General features: G+C 38.5%; 1 protein-coding gene across 1 annotated transcript in view; it reads left to right on the forward strand.

Annotated features, from left to right (window-relative positions):
- The window catches only part of LOC145415122 (glutaminase liver isoform, mitochondrial-like), a 182,229-nt gene that overhangs the window by 68,343 nt on the left and 91,106 nt on the right, over window positions 1–22,780 (forward strand). The window contains exons 6-10 of the mRNA XM_080284541.1: window positions 645–743; window positions 12,420–12,549; window positions 16,386–16,513; window positions 21,306–21,421; window positions 21,751–21,872. Of these exons, the coding sequence (XP_080140667.1) occupies window positions 645–743; window positions 12,420–12,549; window positions 16,386–16,513; window positions 21,306–21,421; window positions 21,751–21,872 (595 nt within the window). The remainder of the gene's footprint in view (window positions 1–644; window positions 744–12,419; window positions 12,550–16,385; window positions 16,514–21,305; window positions 21,422–21,750; window positions 21,873–22,780) is intronic.

The raw sequence follows: 22,780 nt of genomic DNA on the forward strand, positions 1-22,780 counted from the left end.
CCAGTATTGCTGTTGTTGCCATAGTATATGAAAAAAGGCTCATACTTGCAAGTCTGGCCAAGGCCTTAAAAATGTAATTATCAAAAACTTAAACTGTTTCTTCTCCAGTGAAATGAAGTTAGTGGATACTTCCTTTAGGTTAACTGAACACAAGAGTGGATGGTGTTAAGTAAAGGTAGAGTATTGTGCAGAGGGAAAGCAGATGATCCTGAGAATGCAAAATAGTATTGTTGTTAGAGGTTTGTGTTTTGCCGATGTTATATTTTTGTGAAGAGTGAGGAGGATTCAAAATCATAGGCATTTAGGTAATGTTAGTAGTAATACTGTAGAGGAGATGGTTGTAGTTAGGAATGTAGGCATGATGTTTATAAATTAGGAAAGATAAATTTTGGTGATAATAGTGGAGGACTTAGTCTTTCTGGATCCCAGAAGTAAAGTAGTACAGTGCAGGGAATATACAGTGAGTGACTGTGTAGAAGGCTGTAGATGATCTCAGGCAGTCCTAGAATGTGTGACCCTAAGCCAGTTCAGTGAATATACAGAGTGAATGGCAGTTTGGAAGGCTGTAGATAATTAGGCAGCTCTAGAGTGCATGTCCCTAAACCATAAAGCGTAATAGTCGTTGTGTTATGGGGCCGGGTCAGATCGAGGAGCCAGAGTCCTTCGCTAGATGGGTCACCACGCCGTTCCATCTCCGTCATCTCCCCAACCTCACGCTGTTTGGACAGGCAGCAGTTCAAGAAGTACGCACCAGGGGCACCTCAGGTCCGGTGTGAGGGAAAGAGAGAAAAATAAACGAAATGCTTGTTGCTCATCCATGCTTTATTCCCTAATTGTTTAGCACAGTCATTGTGCTACAACATGATCATATACATATGCAAATTTTATAGATTTCTTGGATGTGTACTATATGGGTGAAATATTAAAGTGCGGCAAAAGTTCCACAAACTTAGCCAATGATTGCTCAGAGAATGCTGTAGTAGAGTGATAACTTATTTATCCTGACCTGATGTAATGATCATTTTAAGCATTAAATATGTATGTAAATTATGAACAGATACTGTACTTGTTCTTGAAGAGGCTGGATGTGCAATATGTGTTTCTTTTCTTTTTTGTTCACTCGGCCGTACTCCACTCGTATTCTCTCTCTCTGTTTATCACCATGGGAGGATTATCATTATTATATCCCTCCCACCTTCCTCTCTATCTGGCACCCATTCTGCTTGTTTCCTCCATATATTAAGTTGCATGCAGCTCCATCCTACTGTACTTCCAGGCATCATTCTCACATCAGCACCATTACTCAGACAAGACTTTGATACCTGTTTGCTTCTTAATGTCATGTATATTTATGGTTAGAAAAAACAAATATATATATAATATATATATATATATATATATATATATATATAAAGTGAAGTTTATGGAACTCAGCATTCTTCTAAGTTCAGCCATAATCTTAGATGTTTTATTGGATTTTACATTTTTTTAAAAACTTACTGTTCAGCATTCTGTACATACTGTATGTAACAGGCAGAGTTTGTGAAAACTTGCTTTACCAACATCCTTTTGAACATTCTGTTATTCTAATGATATTAGAAGGTACCCTTTCATATTGTGCTTTGCAGGTACCAAGACCACTGGTACCTGTTTAGAACACTTGTTATTCTGGTACTGAACTTTGTGCTGTACTGTGCCATACAGATGGGATCATGTGTATTAATTGTAAGTTCATTACTGAGAGCCACTACATTTACTGGCGTTATTTATGGTACAGTAATTACTGAATATAGCATTCCTGTTATATAATACTCACAGAAATTAAGTTAATTCACTCCCATGGACTTCATAGTGTATTCTGCTATTTTTCCCTAGCAAATAATCATTCTCTCCAGTGTATACCGTATATCACTGCTGCACTTGCATTAAGCCAGCAGTAAGCCTCTTTTCTCAAATCGTGAATGTCTGATGTGCTTGGTTGTAGCTTGCTGCTAGTGAGCTAACCTCAGTAGGGACTTGAAGCATTATATTGTCTGTGCTTGATTTGGTGTGATTCACACCGGCAAGTTCCGTCTGAGATATATAAGTTAAACACAGAATATCTGGACACTCATACCTTTACCTATACCATACAGAGTTTGTTTGAAAGTACATCTGTGTGTACGTGTAAATATGTAAGGTTTTCAGATAAACATGTAGGGCTGTATTTCTGTCACCTTGGATCCACAGCACACCACAGTAGAAGTTGCTTTATTATGTGATGCAAATTCATCTTGAAGCATAATATTTAGTGTTTTGTAGTTGTATTTTAGTTTAAGTTAAAAGGAGGGTTATAGTAAAAGATAGAGATGCACAGTGCAAGTCAGCTGTATCAGTAGTGTATATTCATTTAGATAGGCCTAAGTAAATTATCTACAACTTATTTGTCAGTCATATTCTTTACAAAATGCTTATGGAGATTTAAAGGCAATCACATATATTAGATCTGAATTAGTCATGTGTGGAAGAGATATGCAGTACAGTACAGTACTTTATTGTAGTAAGGATACATAAGATTTTTATTTTTGTAATGTGAAATGGAAAGGGTATAGCTACTGAATGTAAATGAGTTTGAAGGTAGGAGGATTCATGGTAAACCAAGAAGAAGGTGGAGTGTTAGTAAACGTATGTATGAGAATTCGAGGCACAGTAAACACTCAATTATCCAGAGTAATTCTAATATGCAATAATAATGATGATGTTTTATGTATTGTAGTGCATCTGAATCACATATGTATGTACATCTGCAAACATAAAGACATGAAATAGCAAAAACAACATGAAATACGGCTGTACTGTACTGTAATGTACTGTTATGTACCCTCCTACTGTACTGTAGGTCCGTCCACCCTTAGTCAGTCCCCCCCCCCCCCCGAGGCTGGAGGACGTAATGCCTAAATGTCTCCTCCGATGCTAGGAGACATCCTGGGCCAAAGCCCATCACTCGTCAACACAAGAGGTGGAGTGGGAGGAAGCAGGGATGGTGGAGGTTTGGGTGGCAGGGGTGCATGAATCAGGAGAATGAGAGGTGGTGGAGGTGGAGGTTTGGGCGGGTATGCCATGCAACGCTCAGCTGATCTGCCTGTGAGCACGGGATTTCCACACGTCCAATCGTAAATACGAGGGAGCTCAATTGTAAAATGAACACTTGGTACTAAAGAATAAGGATCGTAAATGCAAAATATCGTAAAATAAAACGATACAGCGTAAAACGAGGGAGACCTGTACTGTATTTCCAAAAGCAATGGAGAAGGTTCAGCTGATTGAGAGTCCCTCAAGTAGTATTTCCTTGATTTTTCGTGGAATGATTTTTTCCTCCACGGCTAAGAGCCATCTGAGTGTGCCACGCACATTACATAGGTAATTCTCTTGGGCATGGAAGCATACATTCCTTTCTCTTATCCTGTGACTAATGCATCAAAAACCTTGGTTAAAGCACTCTTGCTCTAATTCTGTACACAACAAGGAGAGGTCCTTCAAAAAGTACCAGAGCCAGCCCACCCTAGAATCTCCATCCATCCATCCATCCATCCATCCATCCATCATCCAATCCTACGTTGCCTCATGAAGAGCATAAGAGTCCGGGGCTAGGCAAGTTGGTCCTGACATTTAAGATGAGACGACCAGCCTTACTCATCCCTGAGTGGCATTACATGAGCAATAAACCCCAACCACCCCTTGGATATAAACTTGCACAGGCTCAATCCAATTGGTACTCATTAATTACTCACTAAACCAACAGGTGCCATAATTTGGTTATATGGTTACCACCCAGCATAGTAAATGGTTTCTGGGTGTACAGGAAACCATTTGGCTCATCACTCAGTGTAGAGTCACCCATAGACAGAAGGAATAGGAGAGAATGAAGGAAAGAAAGACAGAAGAGGGAGTGTAAAGTCACCCATAGGCAGCAGGAAGAGGAAAGAATGAAGCAAAGAAAGACAGAGGAGGAAGGAAGGAAGAGAGGAAAGGGCAGACACCCAAAGCAGCACTACATCGAGCGAGTGGATGGTGAGTGGCCCCACCTATCACACTCATCTCTGTATTTCTGCACGGAATCATGCTAAGTCTGTCCTTCTCTCTGCTAAAAATAGTTTCATTCGTAGTGAATGCTTTGAGCTCTCCGTCTCAGACTCTTCCTGCTCCTTCTGGCACCTTGCCAAAAACCTTTCTAACAACTTTATTTCACCATCCTTCCCTTTTCTTTTCAGCACTGGTGACTCTGTAGCTCTTTCTTCTACAGATCAAGCAGAACTCTTCACTCAGACTTTCTCCTCCAATTCCACCTTAGATAATTCTGATGCTGTTCCTCCATCACTTTCTCTTTTGACTTCCTAGTGGCTGACACTAAAATTTCTTCAATTCATGTGTTTTCTGCCATCACTGGTCTCAGTACTAACAAGGCATCCTTCCTGTTGTCCTAAAGAATCAAGAACTGTGCTTTTGTGTTTACACCCTGCCTAGGTAAACTCTTTTTGCCTTTCTCTGTCAACTTGTACCTTTGCTTCTTGCTGGAAGTTTGCTCTCATTCAACCTGTCCCAAAGAAGGGTAACCATTCCCAGCCTTCTAACTATTGCTCAGTTGCTTCAACATCCTATATTTCTAACGTTTTTTAATATACAGTATTCTTAACAAAATAATTTTTAACACCTTTCCTATAATAACCATTTTTCCGATCATCGGTACGAGTATGGGTTCCGCCAGAGATGCTACACTGGCAATCATCTTGCCTTCCTTTTACACTCTGGTCATCCTCCTTTTGAGACTTTGGTGAAAGTTTTGCCATTGCACTTGATATCTCAAAGGCTTTCGATCAAGTCTGACATAAATCTTTAATTTCCAAACTTCACTCTTACAGTTCCTATCCTTCTATCTGTGCCTTCATCTGTAGCTTGCTTTCTGGTAGTTCCATAGCTGCTGTTGTAGATGGTCACCGTTCTCCTAGGGCTATCAGTTGTGGTGTTCCACAGGGTTCTGTCCTATCACCAACTCTATTGTTTCTACAGTATTCATCAGTGACCTTAGTTGTACTGTACATCTGATCTTATCCACTCGTATGCTGATGACTCCATTCTTCACATATCCATCGGCTTCCTGCAGTGTCCATCTCGGCAGATACTTAACACACAAGGGATGAAGCTATGGCACACTTAATGTCTGACTTGGCTCATATCTCTGATTGGGGTAAAAACGGTATAATGGTTTGCTGTACACCAGGAAACCATTTACTATGCTGGGTGGTAGCCATATAACCAAATTTTGGCACCTGGTGGTTTAGTGGGTAATTACGGCCCTCCAATCGGATTGAGCCAGTGAAGGTTTATATCCAAGGGGTGGTTGGGGTTTATTGCTCACATAATGACACTCAGGGATGAGTGAGGCTGGTCACTCTCATCTTAAATGTCAGGACCAACTTGCCTAGCCCCGGGCTCCTACGCTCCTCATGGGGCAACGTAAGATTGGATGATGAATGAATGAATGTTTTTAGTGCATCAAAAAATCAGTTCTTATATCTTTTGACCAATCAGATCTACCACAGGAATAACCTCTAATTTTCAACAATGCTTAACTCAGTCCTACATCATCTTTGAACATACATGGGGTTTCATTCTCTCAGGATATATCTTGGAAAGATCATATTACTTCTTGAAAAATTTCCTTTCCAAGAGATTAGATGTGCTAAGTGGACTTCATGTCTTCCTTACCCCTGCACGGTTGTTGACTTTGTACGTGGGTGTTATTCTCCCATGTAGAGTACAACGCTTATACGTGGGGAGGCTCCCCACACACAGCTCTTCTCATCAAGGTGGAGTCAAAGGTATTTTGTCTCATTAACTCTCCTTCTTACTGACGCCCTTCAACCTCTACTGCTTCACCACACTGTTATATCTTTATCTCTTTTCTGTTGCTACTTCAATGGTCACTGCTCCTCTGAACTGTCTGCTTGCATCCTTCCACCACTGCAGCAGGCACATAGCACTCATCTAGCAGAAAACTCTCATCCCTTTTCTGTCCATCACTCTGATGCAGAGTGAACCATTACTCCCAGTCCTTCATGTATGTCCTAACAGGTCTTCTCCAGAACTGTCTTCTTCAGTCTTTATATCCTACTGCCTATGACCTCCAGACTCTTAAAGGCAGTGTGTCCAGCCATCTTGAAATATATGGATCTTGAATTTGGCTCTCTGTTATCTTGTTTTTATTTTTTCTTGGAGGGAATAATTTGTGGGCTTCTAGCCTTTGGTTCCTTATTTCCTGCATGAAAAATAAATTAATTAAAGTTTTAAACTATTTGAACAGTTTTATATAGTGTTGGTATAAGGTTTTACAGGGGGTTAAACCCCACTTTGAAGGGGTTTGAGGGGTATTACTTCACTATCCAACACTCCCACGGTTGCTGTGTAATGGATTATTGAGAGTTTATTGAGAGTTTACTGTATCTGAATATTTCATAATGTGATATGCTTCAGCAGTGTTTATGAAGAAATTAGGGAAACTATTTTTTGCTTAGTCAATCAAAGATAAGTTGCAAACAAACTATGCATATGAAAGAGGATACTTGGACTTAAGTGCAAGAAAATTAACAGTACTGTACTATATTTTGTAATTACTGTAATTAAGAATTTAATTCTTTTAAAGTAAATTCATAGTCATACACTATACTGTACGTAAAAATGCTTGCATAGCTATTGGTATTGTTTTATCATCTTAGTCATGAAAGTTTATGTATAAATATCACCAAAAGGTCATGCAAACCAAGTTATGCCATACAGGTAATACAATGCTTTTGTACAGTACAGTCTCCTGAAGGTATTCAGTGAAATTCTTTGCATAAACTTTGGTGTAAGAGGCCAAATCACATTGTATCATGCATTTGAAATTGTTTATGGCCAATAAGAATGCAGTAATACAGTAATTTATTTATAGTATATTCAGTTATGTGTTCCCAAGATAATGTTCTTAAAATTAAAACTTAAGAATAATATTACAATTTTAGCATGAATGAAGACAGCTGAAAAATATGGATATTTATAAAATTTACCAAAAATAGAATGCTGTGTTTTGAGACTGTTTGGACCATAGCACACCCATAGAGTTTGAGGTAATTCTTTCAGGCGGTTAGTTATACATAGTGGTTACTGGTTACTGTATACTGTACAGCAAGGATGCACAACCTGTGGCCCTTTAGTAGATATGCTCCCCCATTAACTCACATTCCGTCCTTCAACATTCACTTCCCCCCGACATTCTCTCTCTCTCTTTCTCTCTCTTCCCTATTCAGTGCGGTTATATAATGACTTAACAGACTGGATCTTAATATAGAAGAATATATTGACAGCTTAATGGGATGAAGGGAAGTTGAAGGCAGAATGAGGAGGGGAAGACCCAGAATGTGGACATTGTATGAAGGAGGAAGTAAAGTGTGTGTGTGTGTGTGTGTGTGTACCATAAGTCTGGTGGCCCTCACATGTTAAAGTAATGATGTGGCCCATGAAATTAAAAAGTTGCATCCCTGCTGTAGTTTTGTGTAATACAGTATTGCATTTCCAGTAACACCTTTTATTTATGCCAGAGCAGACACTCCATAGCCTTGCCTAACCAGTGTAGGTCAGTTGTGGGGAAGTATTTCAGTCTAGTCAGACGCAGTACTGTAACCAGGTAAAGTGCATTACAGTAAGAAGACTCAAACTTTCTTGGCACACAGTATTGTATTTTGAAAGATAGTGAAGAGAGACATACAACTACATTATAAGCAGTTTGATGTACTTGAAAAATCATAGAAAATAAGTTTTGTAGTACAGTATGTCCTCCATTTAGCTCACTAATTCAGACACTGCCCTGTGTACTAAATCAAATATGCTAACTCTAAGATCCCTATATCAAATGCTCTGGTCCCTAGTTTGCACACTTTTGTCACTAAATTGCATTCAGGATAATGTTATATGATGAAATAGCCTCCTCCAAAGAACAAAATCTCATTATAACATATCTTTGCGTATAGGTAATGTAACAAAATTAATGAAATGAGGGAGATTAATGCACATGTGCAATTTAACGGAGTTATCCATGTTTTGGTTCCTATATTGGGCAGTGATTCAGAAGTTTGCTAAATCAGAGTGGGTTAAACTGAGGATTTACTGTATGTGGCTTTGGAAAGCCAGTGAAGGTAACTTTTTTGTGGAGAAGGGGGGACACCAAAGCATACTGGACTTTGATGGTTTTACAACTGGTGCATAGTAACCTACATTACACTTGGATGATACCTCGTCCTTTTGTTTCTGATTTAGTTCTCCTCATTTTATCATTCCTACTTAGAATTATTCAAAACATTTAACATCCATGGTCTAGTTAAACAGTATGTTTCCATAGAGTTCACATGAATTGATCATTTTTTTATTTTAATACCTAGTTCATGCCTGTTTAGTTGAAGGTACAGTATGTAGTTAGTTGAAGGTACAGTATGTAGTGGTGGTTAGATGGTGTTATAGATGTGGTGAAACAGAGAACACCAGAGCATGTACAAAACACTGTCATTTTTAGTTTTGCTAATTTATGTATGTCACACTTGCTCAGTACGCAGAACACTGCTGTACTTTCGTGCCTTTAATGTAGCATCTTCTGTCCTTTGGCACTGTGATGACTTGCCTTAATGTTTGATTTTGTATTTTACTTTATTGTATGCAAACTTCCCTTTTGTTTGATTTCTTTACTTTTTTTTTTTATGTATCCCAATTCTATAAAGTAGAGTGTTATGTACCAAACTCATATAATATCCTCTGTAAGTGTTTTTATGAAACAGTTCTGAAGCATGTTAACTCCTGAGAATGTGGAGCACAAGTTATACTGCACAGTACTCATGATAATGTCATGCTGCACTTCACTCGTGCAATTCCGGCAAAGCATACGACACTGACGTGAAGTGTTGTAATGTAAACGTAGAGCAGGCATTGTAAAGTACATTACAGTGAGACCTTGCTTTAACAGACCCATTTATGCTGGACTTCAGATGCAATGGACCCGTTGACCCTACTGGACAACTTTTTTATACTCTATACCTAACCAAGGTCCAGCACAGGGAACACATGCAGTGCCCTACTGCACATATTTGTCAAATACCAAACCTGTACCTGATATTCTTTTTTTCATTATTTTCAGTTGATATGAAGGCCAACATTATTCCCTGTTGCTTATTGATCTGTTATATATCAAATCTGTTATACATCAAGGAACAGTGGGCAAACCCATACAGTACTGATTTATTGACATCATGTTACTTGTTGTATGTGGGGTACCTGTCAAACTATTTTTCATATATACTGTATACTGACCCTAGGTCTGGTATAATGGGTCCCCCTCAAATGTCTTATATAACAAGCTATCAGATATACTGTCCCCCCAGTTACTGTACTGTACTGTATGATAAGGTCTCACTGTACAGTGCAGACACTAGTGGAGCACAACTTTCTATCCAAATAATATGTAGCCTGTGTAAGTCCCTCTTAGTAATTTTAACAATAACCTTGCTTTGTGTCCATGCTCATGGTTGTTTGTATTTGTGGACAGTGTGAATGGTACTGTACAACAAAATGTTCTGCCAAAAAGTATACCTGCCACTTGGTATGTCATTATTGATATGGCGATTACTGTACAGTACATTTACAAACTGTACATTGCATATTTGCATGCCTATAGTATTGCACAGATGAATGCATTCTTATCCAGTTTTCCTATGTTGTAGCACAGTGTACTAGTTCTCAGACTTGAAGCATGAATGTTACCTGTAGTTTACATGTATATTGCAATAAATTCTTGATTAAATGAACATGGAGAATACTGTAGCTGTTTAATGATAATTTCTGACAAATCTGGTTTACTACCATCATGTGTATAGTAATTATTTTTATTTTATTTTATTTTTTAGATTGGAGAGACAATCAGATAAAACAAAGATGAGGCTCTGATATACTTAGTCTGTTCTTAAATTGAACCTCTTGAATTCAGTGACATATTTACTGTGCTGCATGGATTTACTCATGTTGCTTCCATATGATTTTGTTCATTTTAGAGAAAAATGTTTTAACTCGAGGGGTTATAGCAACATTTAAGTCATTAACTGCTAGGCTTGCATTAAAATATTGAGTAAGATTGTCTCATGATGTAATTAAAGTGAATAAGATGGCATTGTAATGAAGGAGTTAATGAAAACTAAATATTACAAATCTAATCAATAAGTTAAGAAGTCTGTAATGTAATGGTTTTCTCTGTTATGAACTATGTTTTACTCTCAAATTTGTTTGTTAAATCAAGGATTTGTTTTGCTAGGTACAATATAAATTAACCACCTCTGTTTAAGTAGTGCGTATCATTTACTGTTATATACTGTATTCTTTCTTCTTTGAGATTCTTACCAACCTTTCCTTTTGCTGCTTAATTTGTTATTAAATTTATCCTTGATGTAACTATACAGTAAAAGTCCTTCAGTCCGACTGCCAATACTTCAAATTTTACAGGGTGAAATTTTTCTAAATTTTCTGGGCTTTTGAACTTTTCTGGGCTTTATTCAAAATTTTCTGGCCTTTATCTAAGGATTTACAGTAATCGGCTTGGGGTTGCTCTTGGACTTGGATGTCCTGTATCTGCCTGTAACTATTCAGCTACACTTCTGTGCATGTCCAGTGTCTAAAACAATAACCCATATCATTATAAGTGTTTATTTAATGATCATGTACATATTTCTAATGTTTTCAAAGGTCCCTTCCAATAGTCAAAAAAAAAATATATATATATATATATATATATATATATATATATACCGGTATATATATATATATATATATATATATATATATATATATATATATATATATATATATATATATATATATATATATATATATAAAACAATAGCTCGAAAGACCCTTGGTCCCCTGCCATTTGGATTACAGGACTTTTATTGTATATTGTAATATTATAGTGTAGGATTTTAATGGAAGTTCCACACTATACTGTTATTATTATTATTGTAAGGAACAAATTTTGAAGTATCCTTATTTTTTTATACAGTATTCTCATATGACCTAAGCATGTGCAGTTAACCTTTAAGAATTTTTTGAGTTGCAAAATTACAAACTGTTTCATTGATATCATCATCATCACCATCATCATCATCATCCAATCCTGTGTTGCCCCATGAGGAGCGTAGGAGCCCGGGGCTAGGCAGGTTGATCCTGACTTTTAAAGTGAGAACGACCAGCCTCACTCATCCCTGAGTGGCATTATGTGAGCAGTAAACCCCAACCATGCCTTGGATAAAACCCTGCACAGGCTCAGTCTGATTTGGGTGCCTTAATTACCCACCAAACCACCAGTTATATACCCACATGGCAAATGGCTTCCTGGTATACAGGAAACCATTTGGCTTGTCACTCAGTGTAGAGTCACCTGTAGACAGAAAGAAGAGGAAAGAATGAAGGAAAGTAAGACAGAAGAGGAAGGAAGAGAGGAAAGGGCAGTCACCTAAGAGCAGCACTACATCGAGTGAGTGGATGGTGAGCGTCCCTTCCTACCACTATTAAATGCATATGGTACATTCTGCATCCAGTCCCTCCCCTTGGTAGTGATCAGGACAGAAGTATGAGAACAATTCTTTATACTGTTTGTGGCTCTGTAAATTTCAGCAACATTATCATAACAAGACATTGCTCCCTGACTGCGATGTGGTGTGCATCCTTTATTTTATGAGGAGAATATGTGAAAAAAAAAAAAAAACAGAGCCTCTTTCTGATATATAATTTCCAGTCTTGTATCTAATGTTAGTTGCAGAGCCTTTTAGCACAAATATCTGGTAAACATTGTCTTACTGAAGGAAAATTTACTTGCTTATCTGTGTTCAGATCTTTTTGTGGTCTACCACTGACATAAATTGTGGTGTAGAAAATCCCCATGCCAGTTTGTAAAAACAACTTGTAATAATCACAGTCTCGTCTCCCTCAACCATAATCACTTCACTATGATGACAGCATTTATATATATATTTTTTTTCACATTACCACCAGATGATTTTACTCAAATTAGGAGAGATCTGGTAATAATGGGATTAGAAACAAACTCCAGTACTTTCTCTGACTATGAGAAGTCTCCCAGAAGCTGAATTAAACAGTTTGTTTGTAACATGAGTGAGATGAAAAAATCTGAAGGGGTTAATTTAGACCATCATGACAGTGAAGTTTGGTAGACACAAATTTAATGACATCTCATCTGTTCCACATTCTCTCTTGCCTAACCACCCCAGATAGGGCATAATTTGATATAATTTGTCATAAATCTTTGTCTGACAACCAATTTCTCATCCCCCCCACCACCACCACACCCTGGACAGAGTGATCCAAGACAACATCGTGCTGATATCAAGGGCATTGAGGCACCAGTTTGTCATTCCTGAGTGGCAAGAATTCACAAACTATATAGAAGAATTTTACTGGTCTTGTAAGGGGCTCACAGGGGGCAAGGTAAGTTAGTAATCTACTAAAGCACGGTCAGGCTTCTGTGATTCACCCAGCTGAATAACATGATTAGCAGGAGTAGCATACCTGTACTATAACTCTTGGACCATGAGAGTGTTAACATTATGTAAAGTACATATATTGTTTTCATTAACAATATTATTGTTGATTAGGTAGTTGTGGAACTAACTTTTTTCAAGTGGGTAAGTGGTACCTAAATAAACATTCTATGCTTCATTTGGCTTGAGCTGTGCTTTTATGCTTACGAAACAGGAGTGTGTCATGTCACTATGGCTGTTTAATGTGTAATGTACATGAGTGGAGTAATGATATCTAGGGCTGGTGATGGTTTTGTCAAAACAGAGGGAGTGTGGCCATGTGTAGTTTAACACAAGTTTGTGGGAAGTAACTCAACCTTGTGCAGTGTTTGTGATAAGTGAGTGCATAAGAGATATAGTGGTATTAGAAGTAGGCTGCAAAATAATGCATTCTTGTGTGTGTGATGTGTCAAGGAGAGCATACAGAGATAGAGAGGCGCAAAAGGATTGATTTTGGTGGAAAGTCTCTCGAGCATGTGGATGAGGTTTGTTATTTGAGGATCATGTAATGTGCTGGAAGTAGGGACTAGCTTTGTGGCTAGTGTAAGGAATGGTTGGAGAAAATTCAGGGAGCATTTGTCTGTCCTGACATTGAGAGGGCTCTCCCTCCATGCTACAGAGCTATTGTATGCAGCATGTGTATGGAGTATAATGCTGTATGGTAATGATACCATGGCAGCAAAGGAAGAGGATATTCATAGGCTTAGGTGTACAGAAATGATAATGACTAAATGGATGTGTAATATTTCCTTGAATGACATTTCTGGGGGGAGGGTTAGCATTAAGATTAAAGAGTTAGGAGGAGGGGTGAGAATTGAATGTAATATTGTTGTAATGACGAGGGATAGATTGTGATGGTTTTAGCATATTGAGAGGATGCAGAAAATGAGAGGTATAAACATTGAGGATAGGGTTGGAGGGGGGGGGGGACAAAGAAAAAGAAAAAAAAAAACATGTCATAAAGTGTATCATCAGTGATAAGGAACCGAGGAGGGAGGCAGCCAGAGATCGAGCAGTGTGGAGTGCTGCCATTAGGTTACCAAGGTCAGTACTGTACATGCAAGCATGTTGGAGCCTTTATAAATGAAACAAAATGAACATAACATAGAAGATAGGTGATACGGGGGACGTGTGATAGGGAAGTGATTTTTAAGAAAGGAAGTAATGAGTTGGAGGTTTCTGGGTTTCTGTTTGCATGTGATGCAATGCTGATAGCATATGTAGAATGGAAATTACAAAATCTGGTAGAAAACTTTGGTAGTATGTGTGAAATACAAAGTTTAAAAGTGAATATTGAGTAAATTAAAGTGATGGTGTTTGGAACAGGTACTATGATTATTATAGGCTGAGACTCAATAGTACAGTAATGGAAAAATGTGTAGGTCTACAAGTATTGTCGGTGCTGTGATTGAAGATGGTATTTTGAAGTATGAGTTGAAGGATAGGGTGCAGCAAAGTATGGAAGGAAGATGATAGGCATTAAAAGTAATGATAAGTAGGAATGTAAGTGTGGGAGTGAAGAAAATATTGCATGATTATACAGCATATTAATTTCAACACTGACTAACAGTAACAGTGGATAGTGCTTAAGGGTTGTTAATCCAGAGCAGTGGTCTCCAAATGGTGCAGCATGCCACACTGGTGCAGTGTGCGAGGATGGCAGATTTGCTGGGAAGATTAAAAAATAATAACAGATTAAAATTATTTTTGCAGAAAAATTCTTGTTCTAAATATTAATATGAGGGCCATTTTCTAACATTTTATTTATTTTGTTACATGTGATATAGTAAATACTGTGTATAGAAACCTGTAACAGATACTGTAAATGAACACCATAGAGCTCTCAGTCTCAGTCTCTTGAGAGTTACTGATTTACTGTTTGGATGGACAAGGTGCCCTCCATGACATAAGGTAACATGGTGGTGGGATAAGGGTGTACAAGCTGCAGTTAAGGAGAAAAGACTTTTTAGGGAATGGAAAAGGGGTGGTAACAGAGAAGAATAGTTGGCTACCAAGCGTAGGGCTAGGAAGGAGGTATACAGGGCAATATCTGAGTATCAAAGACTTACTGGATAACCTAAAAAGTTCTGAAAGCAGGAATATGGTATTTAAGGTGGCAAATCAGATGAATAATGGAAAATAGTGATATCATAAGTAAGCAGTGTGAGAAGAATGATGAAAAAAATATAGTGGTGAACAGTAAGGATATTAATGGTGCATGGAGAGAGCATTATAACCAGTTGCTGAATGAGGAGTTTGTCTGGAACTGGGAAGGTTTGGAGTTAGCGGATCCAGTATTTGGCCCTTGGCCTTTGATTGATGTGGCTACTGTGAGCAGGGCAATAGACAGGATGCAGCTGGGGAAAGCAACGTGTGTGTCTGGGCAGACTGCTAAAATGTTGAAGGCCTCAGGAGATATAGGAGTGGGTTTAATTACTGATTTGATAAATTTGATTATATATGAGTGTGTTGTTCCCGATTACTGGCTGAAGAGTGTGATTGTTAATGTGTATTTACATAATTGTATTATAAAGGATTTAAGCTAAGCTCGTGTTGTCCCGTCTCTTTTCTACAAATGTTAAACACATGGATGCTGTCTGCTTGCACCACCTTTCCCTCTAAATTATTTCAATTTTCTGTCGTTCTGTTTGGAAAACCAAATTTCTTTACATCACTGAGTCATCAACTCTTCTTCAGCTTGAATTTATGTCCTCTTGTTCATCCATCATCTTTCACAAAGAGGTCCTCTTTGTCCACACTTTCTTTTCTTCTTACCCCTCTAAACATTGCAGTCAAATCTCCCCTCTCTCCTCTTTCTCTCTCATTGTAGTTTTAGCTTTTCCAATCTCTCCTCATAAGACAACTTCCTCAAGCTTGGGGTCAGTTTTGTGGCAATCCTTTGTAAACTTTCTAGTTTACTAATATGCTATTTCCAGTGTGGTGACCATATTACTGCAGCATATTCCAGTCTCAGCCTTATCATGGTCACTGTTAACTCTCCCAGCATCTCTTCATTCATATAATGAAATGGCACTCTCATACTAGTCAGTAGCCTGTAAGTTCCTCCAGTAATCATGTTTATATGTTTCTCTGGTGATCGGCTATCTTGTATAGTTACACTAAGGTCCTTTTCTTTTGCCTTCCATATTATTTCATCTTCCATCTTATATACATTCCTGCACCTTGGTCTCATATCACTGACTCCCATTTCCAGTACATGACAGTTATTAGTATTGAATTCCAGTGACTCCACTTGTAGATGATGACTGGATGGATGAACTCCACTTGTAGGGTTTTTCTAGATCTTTTAGCAATTCCTTACAACAATTTACTCCTATGATATATTTCATAATTTTTGCATCGTCAGCAAATAAACTCGTATAGGTACTCAACCCTTCAGGCATGTCATTTATATATATCAAGAACACGATTGAAGCCAACACCGAACCCTGGGGCACTCCACTAGTTGCCTTTTTCCACAGGGAAAACTTATTGCTAATTAGAGTTCTCATTTGTCTATCAAATAATTTTCCATCCATTTCAACAGTCTTCCATGTACACCTCCATAGGTTTTTAGCAGTATGTATTTAGTGAAGGCAGCAGAGTAATTGCTTTTCTGTAGAACTTCTTTGTGGTAATAGTGCTACATCTTTATTTTGCTTTTCATATGTTTTTATGTAAACCTTTTTCTTCCTTATGAAAGCTTTGTATTTATTGGCTAATATAGATTTTTTTTCCCAACAGGTTGCAGCATACATTCCACAATTAGCCAGATTTAATCCAGATTATTGGGGTGTTGCCGTGTGTTCAGTTGATGGGCAACGCTTCGAGATTGGCGATACTAATATTAACTTCACTGTACAGTCTTGCAGGTGAGGCCTGAGAGGAGTAAGTAAATTTGAAGCATAGAAAGTAAGGTTGTAGAGGAGTGAGTGAATTTGTAAATGAAAAGCAGCTGACAGGGTAAATAAAGAGGGATTATGGAAGTTTTTTTATATGTATAGTTTGGATGGAGAAGTGTGGAATGCTGTTAAGTGTTTATGATGGTATGAATAGGTGGGTGGTTAAGTGAATGATTTAATCAGTGTCGGAATGATAAAAGAATGTGTGTAGTCCCCATGACTGTTCACATACACAGGCATACCCCATACCCCGATTTCCAGCGCATTGCTAACCGATGATTCGCTAGACCTAACGAAAGAAATGAGGGAACATTCCCACAATCCAAACGGCCAGCAATTCGCTAGTCCAAACACTCCACTCCTCCCTAGGTTTGAATGAGCACGTCTAAATAGGATGTGGGGTGTACTCAGCTCTCCCTGTCCTCTCTCCATTCTCTCTCTTCTTCTCCCATCCCTCTTCCATCCCCCACCTTGCTCAGTGTTGCTAGGTGTGTCTCCCTCTCTGATCCCCCCCCCCCTGGTTGTCTCCCTCCCTGTCCCCCGACCCTCCCCCATCCTCTCTTGCCTCCCATGTGTGTGTGTGTTTGTGTTCTTACCTAATTTTTCTTACCTAATTGTATAATTTCAGAAATGAGTCAGGCCCGTGCTGTCACGTGTATTAAAACATTTTTATCATACATATCCTTAAATTTATGAATAGTTTTGGCACACAGTACTGTATTTCATTTGGTAGTCCATTCCACTGATCATTTGCCCACTTTGGGAAACAGAATTTTGTTATGTCTTTCTCACCTCTCTTTTTATGCAGTTTTGTGCAGTGTTCTCATGCTGATGCCTCCCCATAGGTTTTACACTCATTGATGTCTATTTTCTCTTTCCCTGAGATGCATTTATGTAGCATCATCATGTCTCCTCTTTTTGTTCTCTCTTGTAATGTTGGTAGGTTCAGTTTTTCTAGTCTTTCTTCATAGCTTAGATCCCTTAAGCTTGGTACCCATCTTGTAGCAGACCTTTGCATTTTTTCAGTCTTATCTGTGTGTTTTTTGAGATGGGGATTCCAGACCCTTGATGCATATTCCAGGGTTGTTCTGATGAATGCTTGTATTATCTTTCTGAGCATGTCTTCATTTGTATATGTGAATTCTATTCTCATATTAGCTATCAGTGTATGCATGTTTCTTACATTATCATTTATGTGGTCAGCCAGTGATAGTCTGTTATTGAAAACCACTCCTAGGTCCTTCTCTTTTTCTGATGTGTATAGAGTTGAACTTCCTAGCTTATAATCCCAGTCTGGACTTTTTCCGTTTTTACCAAACTTAATTACATGGCATTTGTCCACATTGAATTCCACTTGTCATCTGTTGCTCCATTCATGAAACTTATTTAATTCTTCTTGTAGCTCTCTACAAGCGTCTCTGTTTGTAATTCTCCTTTGTATTTTTGCATCATCAGCAAACATATTTAGATAGCTACCATTTCCAGTATTCCTGTCTGTTTCAATTATGTATACTAAAAACATGATTGGTGTAAGCACTGAGCCCTGTGGAGCTCTGCAAGTCACTTCCCTCCATGATGAGTAATTTTTCCTTAATACTGTTCTCATTTCCCTTTTTCTGAGAAAATCCTGCATCTAACAGTACAGATTACCTCGGATTCCTCCTTGATGGTACAGTTTCCATAAAAGTCTTTGGTGCAGTACTCTGTCAAATTCTTTCTTAAAATCTAAATAGATACTGTCCACCTATCCATCTCTTTTGTGTAGTGTTTCTGCAAGTCTGTCATAGTAGGTTAATAGATTTGCAACACATAATTTTCCTTTTCCAAAACTGAACTGTCTTTCTGTTGTCATCTTGTATCTTTCCCGATGGTTTACCCAAATTTTTCTTGTTAGCTCTTCTATTACCTTGCATTAGCTCTTCTATTACCATGCATACAAACTGGTCAGGGATACAGAATGGTAATTGAGCGGATTCTGTCTGCATCCATTCTTGAATATGGGAACAGTGTTTGCTTTCTTCCGACTATCAGGTAGTTTACCTTGACTTAAGGATTCCTTGAATATTAAATATATTGGTTTGCTTAACTCTGCTGCACATTCATGTAGCGCCCAACCTGAAACTTCGTCAGGACCATTTGCTTTTCCTTTGTCTAATTTACTCAACTCTTCCTGTACCTCTTGTTCCAATATTCGTATAATTGGTAATATGTGTGGGCATGCATTTTCCCCATCTTCCCTCTCAAAATTACTTTCTTCTAGAAACTGATTGGAATTTTTTGTTAAGAACTTTGCAGATATCTTTTTCGTGGATGTAGGTTATCCCCTCATCCATGATGGACTGTATGTTATCTTTAACTTTGGTTTTGCTCACCATTCAACCCCCATAATTCTGGTTCCACCCTCAAAGGCTTAACCATCTGCATTTTTATTTTAATGGTTTTCTATATGGATGGGCTCCATACTACCTGCCAGCTTGAGTCAGTCTGTCAGCTATCAAGTTAGAAATGAGTGCCAAACCCTGATCTTGTGCTCCTTCATATATGATTTAACTAACCAACTTTATGCTTTGTCAATTTCCTAGTCTCATTCATTTCATTCCTTGCTTTCTTAAACACTCATGTACCATATCCATCCACCTTCTTGCTAGACTTTTCCCACCTTCATATTCATTCACACATTCCCTCTTCATCATTATATTTACATCCACCCTCCATATGACCATATTATCTAAGCACACATTCATCATCCCTCATGATAAGTGGGTGCACAAGGGATGTAATGGTATTAGAGATATGTATTGGAGTTTATAAATATCCGTGTTGCCTGTACCCAGAGCATGGATCCTCTGTTTGGCTCAGTGTTATGTGCGCACATACGGAGCTCGTGGGCCAGGGATCGAATCTCGGCCAGGCTGGTGATTAATTTGTTAAGTTCCATTTAAGTTATTACATTAGTTGACAGCGGTGTAGGATGTGAGGCTAGGCCTGGTTGGCAATGATGTTCCTTAGTTAGCTGGCAGTGTCTTTGTCCCGGGGATGAGCTGTTGGGTGTGGTCCGTCGAGTCCCCAGTGATGGCCTCCAGTGCTGTGCCACCATGTGTGTTTGAAACTCACCAAATTAATCATCAAGGGGAGAAATGAGAGGTTTAACGGGGGTTTATAAGTGCCCAAGTTGCCTGTTGCCAAAGCTGGGCTCCTCTGTTTTGCTCAGTGATAATATGCTCATGTTTGGAGTGCCGGGGCCTGAGTTCGAATCTCAGCCAGACCAGTGATTAATTTGTTAAGTTTCATTCCAGTTATTACAATAGACTGTGAGATATTGTGGTGTGTCAGAGAGAGAATGTAGAGATTGTCAGGTGTGAAAGGATTGATCTTGCTGGTGAGTCTCTTGAGTGTGTGGAAGAGCTTTGTTATTGTATTTAAGGGATATGTTATGTGCTGGAGGTGGAGCTGGATCTAGCTCATTGGCCAAGGTAAGGAGTGTTTAGAGGAAGTTCAGGGAGCTGTTGCCTCTCCAAACACTGAGAAGTCTCTCCCTCCATGCTATGAGGGATCTTTGTATGTGGCATGTGCTAGGAGTGTAATGCTGTATGGCAGTGAGACCTGTGCAGTAAAGGAAGAGGATATTCATAGGCTCAAAAGTACAGAAATGGCAGTGATTAGATGCATGTGTAGTTCATCCTTGAATGTGAGGCCTGGGGGGCTGGGTTTACGATTTAAGAGTTGAGAGGAAGGATGGGACTGGAGCATATCGATATCATGATGAGGAGGGGTAGATTGAGATGGCTTGCACATGTGGAGAGGATGGAGGATGACATTTTGGTGCAGAAAGTGAGAAGCATGAATGTCGGTGTAGGGTTGCGAGAGACAGACTGATAAAGACACAGTATGAAGTCATGTAATGTTACCTCAGGGTTAAGGGACTGAATAGGGAGGCAGCCAGTGATAAAGCAGCATGGAGAACCTCGATGAGATGACCAAGGTTGACACATGCGAGTACTGTATGTTGGGGCCTTTATAAACGATATGGTATGATTCCATTGAGTAAAACAGATGATCAACTTTGTGCATAGAGCTGAAAGGAAAGCTAGCAATGGATGTTTCTCTCATAGAGTGTGACCTCAGGGATAAAGGACTGAATAGGGAGGCTGTCAGGGATGGAGCAGTGTGGAGAGCCACCATTAAGTGATCAAGGTTGACACATGCACGTATGTTGGAGCCTTTATAAACTGTATGATATGGTGTGATTCCATTGCTAACAGATGATCTACTTTGTGCATAGAGCTGAAAAGAAAGCTAGCAAAAGATGCTTCTGTCATGATTGTTATCTTAAATATCCTCTCCTGCCTGTGCATTATAGACAAAGCAGGTACCTGTACCTTTATTAATTTATTGTATACAATGAACCTCCTTCAGCCATTCTTAAACTGAAATAAAAAAATATTAAGTTTATCCTGCACTTAAATCAATGACTCGTCTATGTCCATGCTCAACCCTTGACCTTCCTTCTGCCATATCCTTCCTCCCTGTACACACTACATTATCAGATTAATGCCTTTTGCCCGCTGCATTGAACTTAATGGTATCACATTTTTAGGACTGAAATTTGTTGGTGGGTGTAGCCCTTAGAAAACTCTTGTTGTACATGTGTTGCTTTCATTGATGTATTACAAGACTTAAAGGGTTAGAATTTGATGTATATACAGTATCTGGGTTTTTTCTCTAGTCTGCAATTCATTAGTTCTCTTTTACACCCCCACAGCAAGCCAGTGACATATGCCATTGCGTTGAATGAACTGGGGAATGAAACCGTCCACAAGTACGTTGGCACTGAACCCAGTGGCCGCATGTTCAATGCAATCGTACTTGACTATAATGGTGAGAATCCACAGTTGATGGTATGTTGTTCATTTTTATCTTGGTATTTATTGAATAAACAGTAATTATCTTGTATGTGCTGTATGGTATATAAGCCTTAAAGAAGAATGCATATTACTGCTTTCTTAAGGTAACTGAAGACCAGTTTTAAATGGAAACATGTTAATAAATTTACACAATATGCTTTTTTTTCTGTGTCTTTGTAAAATAAAGTTAATTAAGAAGCTTAAATCACACATAATGTATGCTACAGCTTATGAAATTGTATATTAGAGATAAAATACTTAATAATCAAAATCTCTAATTTGAAATTTACATTTGACTTTCAGATAAACCACACAATCCATTGGTTAATGCTGGATCTATTGTGATCAATAGTCTTCTCCACACTCTTGTAAAGCCAGAGATGTCCTCTTCTGAGAAATTTGACTTTGTGCAGCAGTATTTCCAGGTCAGTTTCAGAACATCTGCTTGGAATGAAGGTAATTAAAAAAAAAAAATGGGATCATAATCACAGTATTCATTGAACAATAGTCTCAAAAATGTGGCTATCACTTGTGTACTGTTTGATATGTTAATGAGAGTCTTTATCCACTGTACTCGTGTACTATGTGGGTTACTTTGTTTGATGTAGTGCTGCCTACTTCCTCGTTCACATTATCATTTTAATTTTATGTCTGCTCTCTTCTCTTCCCACTTCTCCATTTCCATCCTGTCACACTTTTATTACTCTTCACTTCTGGTGACTCTACTTTAAGTGATAAGCCTAATGATTTCTTGCAACCCAAGAAACCATTTATAATGCAGGGTGGTAGCTATATAACCAGATCATGGGGTGAAGTAGAGCCTACTCTGGTGCCCCTGTTAGCCAAGTGGAGAGAGGCAAATGCAGCACCCACCCTGGAACCAAACCTCCTCACTATTCCCCATGCCTCAGTGTTGTCAACTACACAAGAACATCAGTTCACTGCACAGGATGGCTGAGCAGGTGCGGTTGCTTGTGCGTGGTTTTTGGGTCTGCCCAGTGAGTCAGACTAAGGTTGATCATCATCATTAGCAACTCTTGTGCTGTTAGAATACATGTGGTAACAGAACTGCCCATTTTATGAAAATCTTAACATAGTTGTAGTACAAAAATAGTAAAAATCTTCATCCTTATCATTGCAGTAATTTGTGTACATTTACAGCAGGCATTGTAAAAAAGGTATTGTAACTAGTGGCATGCTCAAATTTGGCACTCAGTTTGTAACAGCAGACTTGTGACTCCATAACAACATTTGATCATATGTGCGAATATTGTCTGGTATATAAAATAACACAATTGCAGAAGGAAAAATGATATCCACATATTTGTTCACA

Source organism: Coenobita brevimanus, chromosome 101, assembly GCF_032717465.1.
Source record: "Coenobita brevimanus isolate Jiangsu-jjx chromosome 101, ASM3271746v2, whole genome shotgun sequence".
NCBI lineage: Eukaryota > Metazoa > Arthropoda > Malacostraca > Decapoda > Coenobitidae > Coenobita > Coenobita brevimanus.